Source organism: Platichthys flesus, chromosome 4 (assembly GCF_949316205.1).
Source record: "Platichthys flesus chromosome 4, fPlaFle2.1, whole genome shotgun sequence".
In the NCBI taxonomy this organism is placed as follows: Eukaryota; Metazoa; Chordata; class Actinopteri; order Pleuronectiformes; family Pleuronectidae; genus Platichthys; species Platichthys flesus.
Genome location: NC_084948.1, coordinates 13644292 through 13661664, shown reverse-complemented (window position 1 = coordinate 13661664; position 17373 = coordinate 13644292). Strand labels below are relative to the sequence as shown.

The 17373-nt window shown below is 38.2% G+C and overlaps 2 protein-coding genes across 2 annotated transcripts; one reads left to right on the top strand and one right to left on the bottom strand.

Annotated features, from left to right (window-relative positions):
* Window positions 1–671: 671 nt before the first annotated feature.
* On the bottom strand, window positions 672–9220 carry gdpd1 (glycerophosphodiester phosphodiesterase domain containing 1). The gene is made up of 11 exons (XM_062386098.1): window positions 9040–9220; window positions 8140–8289; window positions 7255–7297; window positions 6682–6817; window positions 5529–5574; window positions 5140–5261; window positions 4771–4860; window positions 4226–4359; window positions 2856–2915; window positions 2457–2508; window positions 672–2134 (listed from the first exon to the last, which is right to left on the bottom strand). The coding sequence occupies exons 2-11, from the start codon at window positions 8273–8275 to the stop codon at window positions 2000–2002; spliced, it is 954 nt and encodes a 317-aa protein (XP_062242082.1). The 5' UTR covers window positions 8276–8289; window positions 9040–9220; the 3' UTR covers window positions 672–1999.
* A 1111-nt stretch (window positions 9221–10331) lies between these two features.
* Window positions 10332–16392, top strand: LOC133951352 (ion channel TACAN-like). Its single transcript, XM_062385238.1, has 12 exons — window positions 10332–10519; window positions 11056–11174; window positions 11350–11466; window positions 11589–11648; window positions 11820–11915; window positions 12025–12114; window positions 12889–12954; window positions 13089–13150; window positions 13243–13335; window positions 14845–14909; window positions 15198–15266; window positions 15653–16392. Exons 1-12 carry the CDS (start codon window positions 10451–10453, stop codon window positions 15764–15766), a joined length of 1020 nt encoding a protein of 339 aa, XP_062241222.1. The 5' UTR covers window positions 10332–10450; the 3' UTR covers window positions 15767–16392.
* The last annotated feature ends 981 nt before the right edge of the window (window positions 16393–17373 follow it).

The following is a 17373-nucleotide window of genomic DNA, read 5'->3' as shown; positions in this document are numbered from 1 at the left end:
AAATTGAATTGAAGACTAGTTTCATATCGTTGAGTCTTTTCCCTTGTGACAAACATTGAAAAGAGATTTACCGTTACAATGTGTCCCATTGGAAGAAAATCACTGCGTTAGGAACTTTAGCAATTTCTTTGTGAATAGGAGCCATCGTCTCAATACGAACCATAAAGTGATAAAGTGCACTCAGCCACACAGTGAATTATCTTGACCAGAGATTAAGCCGAGTTGGCTCGATGAATAACTGACAGCCGCTTCAGCCAATCAACAAACCGGTCAGCCATAGCAACACTGTGCTCATTGGTCAAAACGTAGACACGAGTAACCAATGAGATCACTGGAAACCCACATTTTCCTAACTTATCTATAAAGAACAGACTCCAGCAGAAACTTTCAATGAGCGCTTTATGGCAGATGCTCGTTTGGTCGCGTGAGATGTTTTAAATGCACCTTAGACTTGTTAATTAATGAATAAGAATGTATCGACTGTGGATTTATCTGGAGTAAAACGTGTTTTGGCTTCATTCACGTTTTCTCAGCTGGAAAAAACTTTAAATCCCTCCAGTCTACACTGCCACCTGCTGTCAGACTGCAGGTAGTTACCAGATATTTTACCATACAAAAAAAACCTTCGTTTTAATATTACATATTTCTAGGTTGTTATAAATACACGCAACTTATATAACATTTTCTTTTTTTATTGATAAAAAAGCACCTTTTTAACCACTTGTGACATTTGACAGGCCACACGTCCACACACTGGTTCTGTCAAACTCAACAAATTCAAACACCACAATTTGTCAGATATTGATTTCATGCAAAAACCAATCCCCACACAATGCTGCACAGGTATTGTATTACAATACTAGAGTGTAATAATTTGTGTAAGATCTGAAATATGATTGGTTGATCACAAGTCTTTCTCCATTGGAAAAATGAGTGATGTAAAGTCTTTTTCGATATACAAGGTATAAATATCAGAAATCAGATTTACACCTGTGCATATCTCATTTCAATATCAAATGAACAGCAGGGTGAAGTAATTTAAACTCCAACACAGTTTTGACAGTACAATACACAATCCATTCAAACAATACTACATTCATTATGGAGCATCACTGCAAGGTCAAAGGTTTGAAAACCAGAGCATCAGTAGAGTGGTCATCCGTTATAATAATCTTTACACATTCAAACTAACTCACAGCGAGGTGTTGTTGACTTTGTCTTTCAATCAATTTGAATTTCACACAGCTTGAATACAGCCATCATTCAACATGTAAAATCCCATATATTAAACATGTTTCTTAAATATGATTCACTGCTGTTGATGATCACACTAACAAAGGTGAAAGAGGTATAACTCAATAACATAAGGAAGATCAAGTCCTTTTTTTGTGCAAAATTTCTCTCTCAGATCCATTAATGGAGAATGATACCTCACTTCAATTTGATCTTGAAATGGGAAACGACACACAGATATACAACTATGTATTCATTCAAAGTACAACCTTTCATCTTAACAAATATCATATAAAACAGAGGTTTTTAGAGACAAATCCACAGTTCTATTGAATTTGTTCAAATGTACTGTAAATGTTGAGCAGTAGCCCGTATTAATGATGTTTTGTCTGAATCTGGCACATATGCACACATCTGGACGAGTGGCGTGTCACACTGGCTTAGATCAGCGTGTGACAGATTGTAAAAAAAACAGACATAAATTGACATTACATTTCAAAATCAAGGTGCATCTGCTGGTGATTCTACTAGCGCAATATGCCATGCAGTAATACTGCAAACTGTAATTTACTGGATGGCAGTAAACAAAGCTTGAATTAAATCTTTACAAGAGTAAAATAAATCAATTATTTTCAAGTTAAAAGCCATATTCAAGACTGATAAGACTTGGAAACGGCATATTTCAATGGCCATTACGACCTCTTTTATAGATACACATACAATACAGATTAGAGTCAAGTGGATTAGTCAGGTAGAGTCTGGCAGGTCACTGGAGCTTTGAGAAGCCATTCCTGTCCATGAAGTCTTTAAGCCTGGTGGGAAAATCTGTCATAACTCCTGTGGCTCCCAAGTCAAACGCCCTCTGGAAGTCCTCCTCGTCGTTCAGCACCCACACGTACACCTGAGCCAGACGCACAACTCGTACAGTGAAAAACACACAACACACAGCGGAGGGAGTCACACTAAGCTCAAGAAATATTACTTTCCTCTTAACAGCAGCACTCACGGCCAACATGAGACATATATTTATATATTTAGTCAGCTGTTGTGTAGAAGATTTGTTGGGTCCAAAGAGGGGCCTGTGCCTGAATCATTACCTCCCTCATCTCCAGATTTAAATCTTTACAAAGTTTGGATGTGTGTGCTTTTGTATACTTTCAGAATGTGAAGGATTTTTCTCATTTGTGAGGACAACTTTAGAGCTTATACAAAAGCAATCTTACCTGTATGCCTCTGGCAGTGAGGTGCTCAAACAGAGCTTTCCTCATCAGCAATCTAAAAGAGAAAAATATTTGTTGACAGAAACCACAAGTATAAAGCCGTTTTCAATCATGAACTCCAGAGAATATTAACACAATCGGGTCCAAACATTATCCGGAGTTTCACTAGGGGGTTGGCATAGAATCCGGAGATTTTCCGCAGAACTGATTTGGACGAAGGCGTTTTGAAATACAACGTCTCTGGACAAATTCAAGGGGATAATCTGGAGTTAAGTGCATGTCAGATTAAGAAAGGTAGCGTGAAGTTTAATAGGAACTCTAAAGGCTCTGCATTAGTCATGGTAATGTATGAAACTATCATTTTATAAATCATTATAGATTCAAACCAAGCGAGTGCCTCACCTGTCTGCAAGCCAGGCGGCGATTCTTAGGCCCCTTGTTAATCCCTCAGGATCCTTCAGTCTGCAGAGTCACACAGAAAATATTGTTCAATTGTGGAAAAAAAAGCCACTAATGTGTCGCTGCGGCTTTCAGACTTGATCAAAAGTTTGCGTAACCTTTCGGGTTATGTGACATGCAAAAAGGTAACCTATTGACAATTTAACTTGTCAAACAACAACAAAAACAGCTGAGTTCAGACAAGTTCAAATTCATTCTAGGAAATAAAGGAAATCATTAACAGAAGTCGACGTAAATAAGTCAGAATGAAGGGAAATGTTCACAACAAGTCCCAATCACATTATATCTGTCGTGCACCTTTATCACAACAGATTGATACTTCGTCAACATACAATGACAGTCACTGTGTTTCAGGGGTGAATTGTGTTCTCAATAGCTTTGTCGTGAACCATAAATACTGAGGGACAACAGAATTGTAATAGAGGAGATAATCTAATCCTAATGAGTGTTCAGCATGTTTAATCTGCTCTGTGACATTTATCCTTACGATCCACTAACACACCCCAACAGGGCAAAGGGTGTGAAAGTCTTTTTTAATCAGTCCTCAGTGAGCAACTTTGTTTAGAGCGGCTCTGTGGCCAAGACAACACAAACACAGAGGACTTGCTGCAAACAGTTAGAAGGTGAGTACATTTAATGCATGTAGCTCATCAACAACAAAGCAAATCTCTGACTTCAGTAAGGAATTATCTTAGTAAATAAAGTAAAAAAAACTAGCACAGGGTCTGTTTATTGCTGATTTAAATAATCATGTTAATCCCAATTTGTGGCGTATGGGTCATATCTGCTGATGAAGGCCACAAGATGTGACTGAAAGGTCTGGAAGTTTTACAGTAAATGGAACTTGTCAAAATACCTTTTCATATCCAAGTTCGATCATGAACTTTTAAGCTTAATTCAACACAAGATAAAAATTATTAATATTTGAACCATAAATTGAAATCAAATTGTGGTTTAGCTGTGTTGAGATCCACCTTCTCCTGATAATGAATGAGCAGCAACTGCAAATGTTGCCAATGCTAATTTAATCTTTTAGGAAAGGATTTAATTCAGTCATTTTTGAATGCATAAATATGTGAAACCAGTAATATACAGATGACCATTCTGAAAACTGTAAGCCAAAGTCTGTTTAAAATGTTTGTGTTTCTTTTTTGAATATGTATCGCAGTTCTTTTTCCAGTCCCTTGTTTTTTTGTAGTCCTTTTGATCGTCTTCCCAACAAGAAATGTTGAGTCACAACTAAATGTAAAGCCCAGTGCTACCTTCTCCAGCAGCTCTTTCCACAGATCTCATTTCCATTAGTCTGAACTCACTTGGTGATAATGGAGGGCATGGGGATCTCTAGGAACTGCTCCTTGAGGGGAACAAATGGCAGAAGGCCAGTGTAGAAGAGGCCCAACAGCTGCAACACTCTGGGAAAGCTGAACAACACTGGAATCCGAGGATTCTGAAAAACACAAACACAAAACCAGGATTCAGGGTCAGTTTACAGGTCTATAGTCTATACTTTTAAAAAGACACAAGATGATTTGTTTGGTTTTTTTACCTGAAACAAAAAGATAGATACTGACTTCCCTCACACAGCAGATACAAAATCATTGTTAATATTTTAATATCCTGCAGTACAGTATAAGTACTGCAGCAACTTACTCATCCCATTTTAAGGATATTAAATAAAAACTATAGTATAACTGATGGCACATTGTTATTTGTTTTCAATCCCTTCCTGAACTTATTGGCGCAAATGGTAACTTAGAATATAATATTGACATTCGGAAAGTAAATAATTTCAGAAAACTGAGTAAACTCTGCATCTTATTGTCATTCAATTAAGGCCACACAGCTCATATCAAATTACCTCTTTATAACACTTCTTGACAATCTTGTTTCTGGCGTTTCCCCAGACAGTCAGATGTTCTCTGTTGTACTTCACAACCAGCTCAGACACCTGAAAAATGTAACTATAACTCAAAACTCCAACAATAAAACACAGCAGTAAAACACAAATAAGGATTTTTTTTACAGCCTCAAATGTTACCATTCAATACCATTTTATTTACAAATAAGTAAAACTAATTAACTATACACATAAAAAAATATATATATATAAACACATATTAAAGTCTGTTTTCTTGAGAAAGTAAAAAATAAAGAGAAAAAACACGAGAAAACGGTGATCGGAGGGTTTAAGATCAAAAGAAAAACACACATTCACGCACGCGCACACCTTCTTGATGAGCTTGTTGTTGTCGGCCTTGATGTCTATGTTGACAGGGGTGTTCGGAAAGGCATCAAAAACGTCCCTGAGGAGAGGGATGCATTTGTCCTCCCCTCCCTCACAGAAACACTCTGCACAGACAAGGACAGGTCAAACACACAGTCGGCGTCACATAATTAACTGAACATATTTCAGATAGACGACAGGTTGCAAACTTAATTGTATTTGCCATATTAGCCACAATATTTGTGTATTTATCTCGATAAAAACATAGAGCACTCGGAATGTTCATGTAGCTGTTCACTTTGTAGAGCACACCGAGTGATGTTTCTGATAAAACATCTGTATATGAGTGAGTGTTGAAGTAACTCCACCAGCCATGTGCACGTAATGCTCACCCCTCTGAAAAGTAACTCCCAGCTTGCAGAGGTATGGAGGTAGCTCCTGTGAAGAGCACACAGCAGTCAGTGGTTAACAGACAAGAACGACAGCCTCCAGCCAGAGCCTGTGCAGCTAGGGCAGGTTCAGACGTTGTGAGAGCCAGAGGGCGCTCACGGAACTGACAGTCTTTACAAACGAGACAGGAGCCCAGAGAGGACATGACACAGTAAGATCAATGTGAAGAACGTTGTGCTTCTCTACGATGAGGCCAAAGGTCACACAAACGTAATCTTCCGTGAATATCTAAAGTAGGTTCAAGAGAAATAATGGAAAAGGGGCTGTACTAAGCAACTGCTATTAGTAACAGACTGGACTAGATCATCAAAGATGTATATAACTAAAAATAACAGCAATGTTTTATTAATCAGCTGATAGTTCCACATGACATAATCAGATGACTTGGGATAAAACTCAACTTCCCTCACATAATTCTGGTAACAAGGTTTCTCATTGTTTGTTTTCTAACTCAAATAGAGGTGAACCTTTCGACCTCTTGTCTTTTACATGCTAATGCCGGCAGAAAAACTGAACAAAATTATTTAACTGTTCAAATATTAAATAGAAAAAAAGGCCTTCCCTCAAACTGTTCCCACTAAGTTGGAAGCAAAGAATGTCTCGGTATCCTGAAGCGTTTAGATTTCCCTTCCCTGTAACTAGGGGGTCTAGGCCACCCCCGGTAAAACAACCCCAGCTGCTCGGCCATGGAAATCCATGCCATGAAACTCCCAGGGCACAGTTTTTGGCTGATGTTGAAGCTGGAGGACGTTTGGACCCCAGCAGTAATTGGGTCAGCGGAGCGTTTGCCACATTTACACACTATGCCCCCCAGCACTCAGCGACCCCGCTCTGTAACTCATTTCACAAACTGACCTGTTGCAGCGGTGGCATCCTATTTTAGTGCCACACTCCAGTTCAATGTGCTCTTTGGAACGAGCCATTCTGTCACACTTGTTTTAAGGGCTGACTGCAAGGTGCTGGATTTTATACACTGAATGATTCACCTGAATTCAATGATCAAGAGGTTTCCCAATAATTTTGTTCATATAGTGCCTCTCTCTGTCAGATATGGAAATGTGATGACTCAAGAGACATTTCAGAGCAGTAACTCACAGCGTAGGCGACGTCAGAGATATCAGCATTGATACCAGTCGCCCTCCTCAAGTTGGCGTCGTGAGAAACCACAACCTGTTCGTCTTTGGTCAGGTGGCAATCCAACTCCAGCATGTCTGTGCCCAGATCCACAGCGCTGCATGATTCAACAAGCAGGACACAAACTGCATTTATCACAATGCCTGGGAGACTCCAGAGACTTTCAATCGTTGATCTCAGCACCGAGCTCACGGAGGTCAACACACATTATAAAATCATAAACCACTTTACACTCGTAAAACAGAAATAACAGCACTTTATCATCTAACCTTTATGACAAGAGACCGAAGGCTACATCTATACCGATATGTTTTAGCTCTGTTACTAAATGAATAACTGTTTCGGGGGGTTAGTCGCAGAAAACTTTCTAAACAAGGGAAAGAAATTGTGAAAGAGCAAGGATTTCTTTCCTTGGACTGACGACAAGGTGGAACTGCTATCGACAATAAGTGCAAGCAACACTTTACAGTCATGGCTGGTCGTCAAATCATGATCAGAACTGCTTCATCTCTACCAAATGTGTATTATACTCACTGCTTGAAAGCTGCCATGGTGTTCTCAAGGTTTTCGCCGGCACCTGCAATGCAAAAAAGGAAACACTACAGGTGACACTCTGGGGTTTTCATATCTGCATTACTGTTTCACCAACTGCTGGAACACTGATCTCACTGCTGATACAGATCACACAGGGACACCCAGGATCTTCTGGAGAACCTATGATGGCATTTTATTTTTGCTTTCTTTAGCTAATCATCTTTCAAATATCCAACCTTTTATTAAGTGCATGTGTCATTTTATTAATCTTTTTATTTTTTAAGTTTAGGTCATGGCGGCAGCAGCATACACAGCTCAAAACAAGCAAACACACTGACTTTTGTAATACAATCAAAACATGCAAATGCATCTATAAACAAAATATTCTTAACAGAGGTGGAATAGGTAGACAGATCTATTATTGCTAAATATACAAGTAATTAGCTATCATTAAGAAGCATAATGGGTCCAATAACCATCATCAGAAAAAAAATGTAATCATAATAAAGTTTAGTTGCACTTATATATGGCACTTTGTAGTTTGGCGTTTTTGAAGCTAATGTCCTTAATTACTTCTAGGTGTTCTGGGTCTGTTCCCTCATTATTGAATACACTTATTTTGAGTCGCTTTGGATAATTGATATGTAATGTAATGTAAAGTAAATGCACAATGGTCCAAATAACTAGAGTAAAGTAAAAAAAAAGTTACAAACCATGGACTATTTAGTAATTATCACCAAACGTTGATACTCAGATAAATTACATTTTGAAATATTAGCAACTTAATATACAAAATCACATACTGACTACAAATTGCTGTGCATCCTTTTCTCTGAGTGGGACTTTGTGAGAAAACTGAAATTTGAACGAGTGCCACTGACTCACCTCCGCGGTGGGAAATGTGTCTGCTGATGAAATTCTCCCGCTTCCTTCGGTGCAGTAGAGTGGGACATTTCATCAGCAGGGCAGAGGTGAGCACGTAGCCCGTTACCGTGGACAGGACATACACAGCAGCGCACATCTCCCGTCAGTCGCCTGCAAAACAAACACAAACCAGACAACATACTCAGTGACGCATATTTGATTCTAAAAGCCTGAAAATAAAGAAATTCAGGAAGAGTGACAGCAAGTTTTTTTCCAATTGATTCATATAAAGAAAATGTTGCTGAAGCCTTAGGGCACATCCACGAAACAGGGCTAAAACTACTGAGTATCTATTGTTGAATTTATAACTTCCTTTTAAGTTTAAAAACTGATCTTTGCTACTCAGTGAGAGTTGTGGCTTCAAACTCTTCTTTTGGACAGAGAATGACAAACACTTAAATAAACAGCAAAACAAAGTTGAGGTCAATAAGTTGTGTGTTATACCTCCTCATTGTGCTTCACAGTGTTAAACCCTTAGATGGATGTGTATTGGACTTTTCTTCTATTGAAACCGATGAGTCAAAGACTGAGGTTGTGTTGTTTGTCTCCCACCAACAATCATGTGTACAGTTACCACAGTGAGGATCCATCAGAAATGAAAGAAGAAATAGTTCCCTCTTAAAAGTATTTGATATATTCCACTCACATTACTCACTGCCTCCTCGGGTTCTCACTGAGCTGCCTTGGTGCCAGCACTGGACCAAAGGTGTGTATTAATATGAAATCTTATGAATCATTAAAAACGTGGACTCTCCGAAACAAACGCACAGTCACGTCACCAAACAACGTCGTTAGCGCACGAGCTAGGTGAGGCTAGCGTTAGCTGAGCTGCTTGTCGAGCTCTCCAGGTGAAATGTTTACCTTTTTCATCAAACTGTTTTGGGTTCCTTCGTCCTCTGGTGTTGACTGACTTGTCGAGTGGCTGCTGAGGTTAGTCGGAGCTCATGGAGCTGAGCAGGAGGCTTGTTTGTGTGGAGATGAAGTGATGATGTGACCTGTCCTCTGCTCCACAGCTGACTCTGACTTCCGGTGCCGCTGGAGACTCATTGCGCATGCGCATCCCTGAGCGTCCAACAACAACACTGACAACTTTATATAGGATCCAAAAAAAGAAAGCAGTTCAAAGGGAAGTAGGCTACTATGAATATAATATACAAATCATGGTCACATATTGGAAAATCATTTGCACGTCATAGTTTAACACATCAGACTAACACATTTTAGAAACTATAATTCAAATCACTTTAACTTTTGAATAAATAAAGCAACAGCAATGCACGGCCTGATCGATCTCCTACAGGGCCCCGGGGCACACAACTGTTGCTGGGCCCCATGGACTGAAAATAAAGATGGACGACAGATCTCCATGGCTCCATGTCTCTGTCGGATATATATATATATATATTGAGATACCATTGCTACCTAAAATGACAAAAACTAACTTTAAGTAAATTTGGTTTGATATGTACAAATATTACAAAATAATAAACAAACTTGTTTGGTAGCCTGGGATTCAAGTCCAATACTGCAGCCAGCCACCAGGGGGAAATCAAGAAGCTTTGGCATCACTTTTGGGGAACTGTCATGTCATCCGTTTTTACAACAGTCTTTCTATGTGAGTCTGCTATTATCTGTTATTTTCCTTTATTGTAGAAATGTAATTACTGTCAGCTCGGAACCTGTAGAGTTCCAAATCCTTTCATAGAATTGGTAATTACTTTGATGCAGGTTTTACAATCAAAAGTACAATTTACATTTTTTATAATATACTATTTAAATTCATACAATTTCCAATATTTAATTATCCCAGTTTGTGATGTGTGCAATCAAATTGCAACAAGAAAAATCGACCCACTAAACTCTTTTGTCTCATTTAGTGAGTTGGTTACTGATGTCGTCCACCAGAGAATCTGCTGGGAGGTATATGCACAAAATTAATATCTAGCAGACAGCCTACAAGTCGTGTGCAAATATTGACCTCTACTCTTTACATTGAATATAATACAATAACCAGTTTCTTTTAGCTCTGATTACTGATCAACGAGATAACACAGAGTATCCCCACAGAGCAATGTTCAAGTGAAATCTTGTTCCTGTCAAAGTTCACTTCATGTAATAAACCGCCCATAGAGATGTGATAAGCACCTTGAATTCCTACAGCATTGTGTGCAAGTAATTTTTCGTTGTTTAAAGAACTAGAGCTGCTCCCGAGGGTTTTTTTTTCAGTTGCTGTTGAGTTTTAGTAAAATTCAGTGAAAGGAAAAATCTAAAAATGCCTCAAGAATTAACAAACATCCTGGATGAGTGGAAGTGCCTGGAGGAAGAGTATCAACAACTTCAGGTAACTGAACTCCTTACACTTAACCTAATATTAGTTTTGCTACTCTACAAGTTAACGACAGTTTGCTTTCCTGGCTCACAAATGGTGGAATTAGCTCCTCATTGATATCAGGATAACAGAAAGTCTACTCCTCTTCCACCACAGAGTAAAATCACATCTCTTCCGACTACACCCTACTTAAGAAAATGATGATTCAAAAACCATCGTCCCACAAAATTAATATACTGTATATTTAAGTTTAGTTGCACTTATATGGCACTTACATGTAGCACTAGTTCTAGTACATGTAGTTCTGGGTTCTGGGTCTGTACCTCATGGTTGAATGCACATATTGTAAGTCGCTTTGGATAAAAGCATCAGCTAAATGTTATGTCATGTAATGTAACATGTTATAATTGCCTGTAATCAAGCTTCATCTAAAACTGTCATGCATTATTAATACCTTGGTTATGTCAACTACCTTGGTTGTGCTTCAGGTTATAATTTAACACATTTTCTTTGGTTATGACGTGACCCCATCTTCTTGTGTTTTTCAGGAGACACACAGAAGCTACCTACAGAAACTGGATGACATTTCCAAACTACAAAAGAGCTGCTCTTCTTCCATTTCCCATCAGAGAAAAAGGCTGAAGGATATCTCGCATCTGGTGAAGAAGTAGGTGTAAACACACACACATTCGCACATTTGTATGGTCATATCAGCATTTATATGTTGGAATGAATACAGTTAAGAGGGAGGAAGAAATGCTCTCCAGTATAAAACATGGATTCTATATGTTATGTTGTACCAATTATACAAACTGATCTTGTGCTCTTGTTTCATCCACCAGATGCAGCCCAGGAACCTCAGAAGAAGCAGCGAAAAAAATGGATGTGATGAAAGATAAAATGAGGACGAGACCCAATGCTTACTTTGAAATGGAATCTTTTCTTCCCCAAAAAAATGGGTAACGACAACATTTTTTTGTCACAGAATTAGTGTGGATGTCATTTTTGTGATAACAAATACATAGAAACTCATTGGTTAAAACAGATAAGGTGAAATTAATATGATTTTGTCATATTGCAGGCTGTATCTGAGTCTGGTCCTTGGAAATGTGAACGTCACTCTTCTCAGCAAACAGTCCAAGTAAGAAATGACGCTTGAAACCAACACGCAACCTAAAAATACAGAGTTTAATTATACATTAACATTTGTTTAGTTAAATTAATGAAATCAAATGTAGACAGAGTATTTCATTGAGTGATCATTTGCCACCTATTTCAGTAGAAAATCCTGAACACATCACATGTTTGTCAGATTCGCCTACAAAGATGAATACGAGACGTTCAAGCTGTGCTCCACCGTTGTCCTGCTGCTGTGTTCCTGCATTTGTTATTTCTTTGTCAGCTACAGGTATGCATCATACAACACAGCCGCTCCAGCCTTGTGCATTGCAATGGGTTCATCAGTCTTCATGGACACTTTCTAAAACAAGCACTTGTCTTATGTCCCTGACTTTTAGATTTGTTGATGCGGTCCTCAACTTCCTGCTGGTGTGGTACTACTGCACATTAACTATCAGGGAAAGTGTTCTCATCACAAACGGTTCCAGGTCTGTCCTGCTACTCTCTCTACTCTTTATTATGTCACCGTTTTATAGCCTTTTATGCATAGCCCCCTCATAGCCTTTCCTCTTGATTGTTATAGAAAAACAATTTTCTATTTGCCCAAGTAAACCTTGATCAAGTCAGTTTAATTACTGCTATTTTGTCACTGCCATTTTCCAATCAAGTACAAGATGGTGAATATCCCTTCTACGTTAGAAGATCTTTTGCACAATTTAAGTTACCAACTACCAGTAGATGTTAGCAGGTGAAAGTGGCAGCCAGCAGTTGTAAGGGGGATAACTTCAGTTGTGTGCCTTAGCTTCATCAAGTGTTTTGGTCTTTTAATCGATACCGGCCGAACCTGAGGGTCTGCTGAGGCTAAAGGTAAATCTGACTGGCTTGTATGGCAGCACTATGAAAGCCATGCTCAGTAGATCAGACATCATTCCCTCTAAGCCTTCTTAAAACTAAAAGCTGTCTCCTTTAAAAACACAGTACAAAATGGAATATATCCCTTGTTTATATCTGGCACAGGGCTTGCCCATGGCTCCCCAGATCTCTAAGCAACCTGAGGGCTGATGCTGCAATGAAACCCCTGCTGCCAACCTCCACAGGGCAAACTTTTTCTTTCCAGCCACATTGTTCTGCCTCCAATGCTATGTCTTAGAGCAATACCTGGGACAATAATTTCCATCTGGATTATTAATAATCAATCTTAATAATACATCTGATCTTATCTATTGTGTAAAATATCAAATGAAATGTGTCTTGCATCATAGAATAAAAGGCTGGTGGGTTGCTCATCACTACGTCGCAGCTTTTTTGTCTGGTGTGATGCTGACATGGTGAGTAGAGGAAGATAAAAACCTAAATTACAGACTAAGAAACAATAAAGCTCTGTTATAGCACATTTAAATACTTATAATTCTTGCTTAAGTCTTTTTGTACAATAATAAGTCTCCGCTCTTTCACACACAAGGCCGGAAGGGAACCTTTACAAGATGTTCAGGAACCAGTTCCTTGCCTACTCCCTGTATCAGAGTAAGGTCAAAGTACTTGTAAAACATTCATGGTTCAAACTTACAAATAAAAAAACGATCTAACCTGAAATGTCTTTCATGTGGAATGTGCAGGTTTTGTTCAGTGTCTGCAGTGCTACTATCAGAGTGGATGCCTGTACAGATTACGAGCCCTGGGAGAAAGACACAACATGGATCTGACCGTGGGTGAGCGACGCAGTAACACGTCGAGGACACAGAGGACAGATGTACATAGTCAAGTTTATCATTACTGAATATCTTGTAACAATGTAAATAATGTCAATAATGTCTGTGGCACACAGTCATGTCAACTAAAATATGTCAGTTTTCTTTCTTTAAGACCCATTAATTATTCTCTGTGACCTCAATGAAACATGGAAAAAAACTGTCTCACAATGTTTCTAAAAGTTATCATGGTCCTGTTCTCCACTTCAAGACAACAGGGTAGACTTATTGCTGCTAATGTAAGACAAACTGATCCAGGCCCCCTCGCATATGCTGCTGTCAGCAATGTCCAAGACATAAAATAGGCATTTGTGCTCTTCATAACATTCGAGAGGTGTAATAATTGAGATTACAAATTTAGAAGGGAGGCAAATGTATGTAGAGTTGGAAAAACAAGTAGTATGAATAATGGAGCCACCACATATCCAAAGACATTCCATGTTTTCTGTCGTGTCATACGATTTGATAACAGAGAAACAAGGCAGAATAGTTGGATAAGTGGGTTCAGCAAATACCAATGCTCAAATTCACCTTTTATTTGGTGTTTTTTATTGGTCAATGACAGTTGTGTTTTCCTAACAGTTGTTCTGAGGATGATGATATTCTATTTTTATAAAAAACATATTTCTAAATGCTTAAAATAATGTTTGGTTCTCCTGGGTTCAAATTTACTCCAAACTTAATATTTCTTACTCTCCTTGAAAATATAAATAGTTTTACTTTCCAAATGTTAAATATGACAAAAATGATTACTTAGGAATAACATTAATCCTCTAATATCCAAACAAATAAAATTTCTTCCAATTTATGTCAATTGTTGAGATTTTATTGTTATTTGCATTATTTTCTACATGCTCATACTCTGTATTATGAATGGCTGTTTAAGTGGTCAACAAAGAATCATTAAGTACCTGAAACATGGGTAACTGTAACTTTGATTAGAATATTTTGGGGGGAATTGCTGGGGTCACAATGAGCCCAAGGATAAACAAGGTTAGCAAACAGGAAGGTTTGCCAATGGATCCATATATCAAACTTTAATGGGTTATTTTTCCTTGGGTCATCCCACACCCATCTGCAAAACTTAAGAACAGAAATCAGTTCAGTGGTTTTTGTGTCATCCTTGTAACAAACATACAAATATACCTCCATCAATGTCCAACTGTCCCTTATATCCACACAGGCTGCACCACGGTCAGATATATATAAATCCACTTAATCTTCCTAAACAATACAAATATAGAAATAAATCATATCATGCAAAGTTAAAGAAAATGAAAAAGATAAAACTGAAAGAGTTTTCAAAATGGGTTCTTCCCTGAATCATAATGAATCCTCCTACCAAGTTTTGTGATAATCCGTCCAGAAGTTTTTGTACAATCATGCTTAGAAATGAAAAAACCGACATGTTACCGAAAGTAAAGAAAGACACTTTTTTTTTTTTTTACTTTGTCTGCTTTCTATTTTCAGAGGGATTTCAGTCGTGGATGTGGAAAGGGCTGACATTTCTTTTGCCTTTCCTCTTTTTTGGTCATGTGAGTACAGTGTGTGACGCTGACATGCAAGTGAACTTGAGTAATCCCCTCTTATGTACTGCTTTGTTTGCAGTAAAGCCATGCATAGTCATGGTTTAGAATGGATGACATGGACAAGCTGATTTGAAAAAAAAATGCTCATGTCATTCTACGGCCAACGATTACCGTGAATATTTAGGAATGACGACAGGATTGAAGGGTTTTAGGGAATCTGGAAAACAGCTTTGCCTTCACCTCATCATCCATTCCCCATTCCAACTCCTGAGTCCTTGTGTTGTTGTCCTGCAGTTCTGGCAGCTCTTCAATGGCCTCTCTCTCTTCAAAATGTCTCAGCTCCCAGACTGTAAAGAATGGCAGGTCAGTGATTTCACTCACTCACTATTTCACCTTGTTCCTGCAGATCTTTCAACAACACTTCAGGTTTTACTGTTTCTATTTATCTTTGCAGAATCACAACTTGGGGAGGTTTAATGTGTTATATCAAGAACGGTGTCTTCGAAATGTACTTTGCGAAATATATTATTGATAACTTAGTGTTACATCACAGTGAGCTTTTTTACAAATCTTTTTATTGCATATAATTCCCTTATTAAATAACCCCCGTGCATTTAAATTAACATACTTCACTTCATCCTCTCCTGATCTTCTCCGTTAAAACGATGACAATGAATCAGCTACATTTTGCTCACTCAATTGATTTGATCTCTAATTCCTGTTTTCGTTTTTTGCTGGTGTGACGACAGGTCTTGATGTGCGGTCTCTGCTTCCTCGTTCTGTTCATGGGAAATTTCTTCACCACTGTCGCAGTGGTCCGACAGAAGCTCAAGAGCAGGAACCAGAAACAGAAGAGTCTGTGATACAACGTGATAAAATAAAGCATGTCCACAAAACGCTGTCTCACATGTTCACAAGCTCATATCTTCATTAATATTATCCTGGCCAGCAATAATAAGTCTACTGGCAATACTGCACAACATGAACAGTAGATACATACATATAAAGGAGTGCTAGGATTAATCAATCATCATAAAAAGTTAAAATAAGGAGTGTTCTTATTTGTACCAAAAAAAACACCTCCAATATAAGGAATGTGTTTAGTTGTTATTTAATATCTTAACATTTAATTTCCAGTGAAGATCTTTTAGATTCTGATATTCATACTGTCATATGATTATCACTCTCTATATTTTTCTGTTATACAAATATTTGTCCAATTTTCTCTTTAATACTAATATATAACCTGTATTGGTAATTTTGTGTGCTTTGCATTTTATCAATGGTTTATGTTTGCATTTATTACAAGACATTGCTGGTTTCTACCACACCCCTGACAAATGTTTACATTTCATTTATGCAAACTAAACTGACTAAATCAACTCAACTTGGTGAGGGGCTAAAGGCTAAATCTGCCCGTTTCATTGCCTGAGCTGAAGGCGGAACAGGTTTGTACATTAGTATATTTGCTCCAGTATTATTAAATACAATTTTCCAGAACCTTACATGACTGTCTATATTTTTCTTATTACATAACAATTATCTTTAGTGGTTTTCCATTGAAATCTTACACACAAAACCCAGAGTCCGTAACTAAAAGCCGCATTTCCGCCAGTGACTACAACATTTTGATCAAAATTGAATATTTCTTATACTGGTTGTAAATGGTCGAAAAAATTGTAAAATCCTCCATTTATAAGTGTTTGCTTAAACTATGGATTTATGGATTATTGGAGCATCAATGGAGCGAATTTGAATTGCTTTATATACTACGATATAGACTAAAGCCACAGACAACATAAAGAAACAGACAGAGGCACAAAATGCAGTATTAAAACAAATGCTTGAACACAATTTTTGAAAAGTGATAAAACGATGACACTCTGTAAAACCCTTCAACATTGGTATCTTCTACAGTTTTTGCAGTATATTTTGTAAATACTACTAAACTTTAACTTTTACAACAAAGACCGACTGAGCATGCAGGCAGATCAATTCTCAGTTATAAGAGTTTCAACTGCAGAAATAGTTCGTTGACTTCGCTACAAGTTGCTGCTGACAACCTGTCTATGTAAGTAAGAATGTGAATACAGGACTTAAACTTTATGGAGCATTTAGAAAATGGCGCATTAAGTAAAAGGTCTTCTTTGGACATCTGGGCACGTGCAGGGAGAACCCCTCTCCTCATATTGGGCTATCTGACCGTGTGTCCTTGGTGCTGTGAACATCAACAGTCCTCCAAAGACTTTACGCTGTGGAGGACATGTCTGTCTGCTCTCAGCCTGTCAGGGACACGCAGACACTAACCTGCTGGCTGGATTACATAAACCACGACCGTTGGCCTGCAGTGATTTATTGTTATAACAGGTTACGTGTGCACGCTGACACAGGGCTGCATGCCTCTGGAGCAGCCCAACTCAACACATGTGGCTGCTAGACTCAGAAGACGAGAGCCAATACATCCAATGAT

Coding starts and splice junctions, on each gene's coding strand:
- gdpd1 (XM_062386098.1), bottom strand. CDS start 8,275: ATGTGCGCTGCTGTGTATGTCCTGTCCACGGTAACGGGCTACGTGCTC. Junction 6,818..7,254: donor ACCATGGCAGCTTTCAAGCA/GTGAGTATAATA, acceptor TGAATCATGCAG/CGCTGTGGATCTGGGCACAG. Junction 4,360..4,770: donor TCAAGAAGTGTTATAAAGAG/GTAATTTGATAT, acceptor TGTGTTTTTCAG/AATCCTCGGATTCCAGTGTT.
- LOC133951352 (XM_062385238.1), top strand. CDS start 10,451: ATGCCTCAAGAATTAACAAACATCCTGGATGAGTGGAAGTGCCTGGAG. Junction 10,520..11,055: donor AAGAGTATCAACAACTTCAG/GTAACTGAACTC, acceptor TGTGTTTTTCAG/GAGACACACAGAAGCTACCT. Junction 11,649..11,819: donor CTTCTCAGCAAACAGTCCAA/GTAAGAAATGAC, acceptor CATGTTTGTCAG/ATTCGCCTACAAAGATGAAT.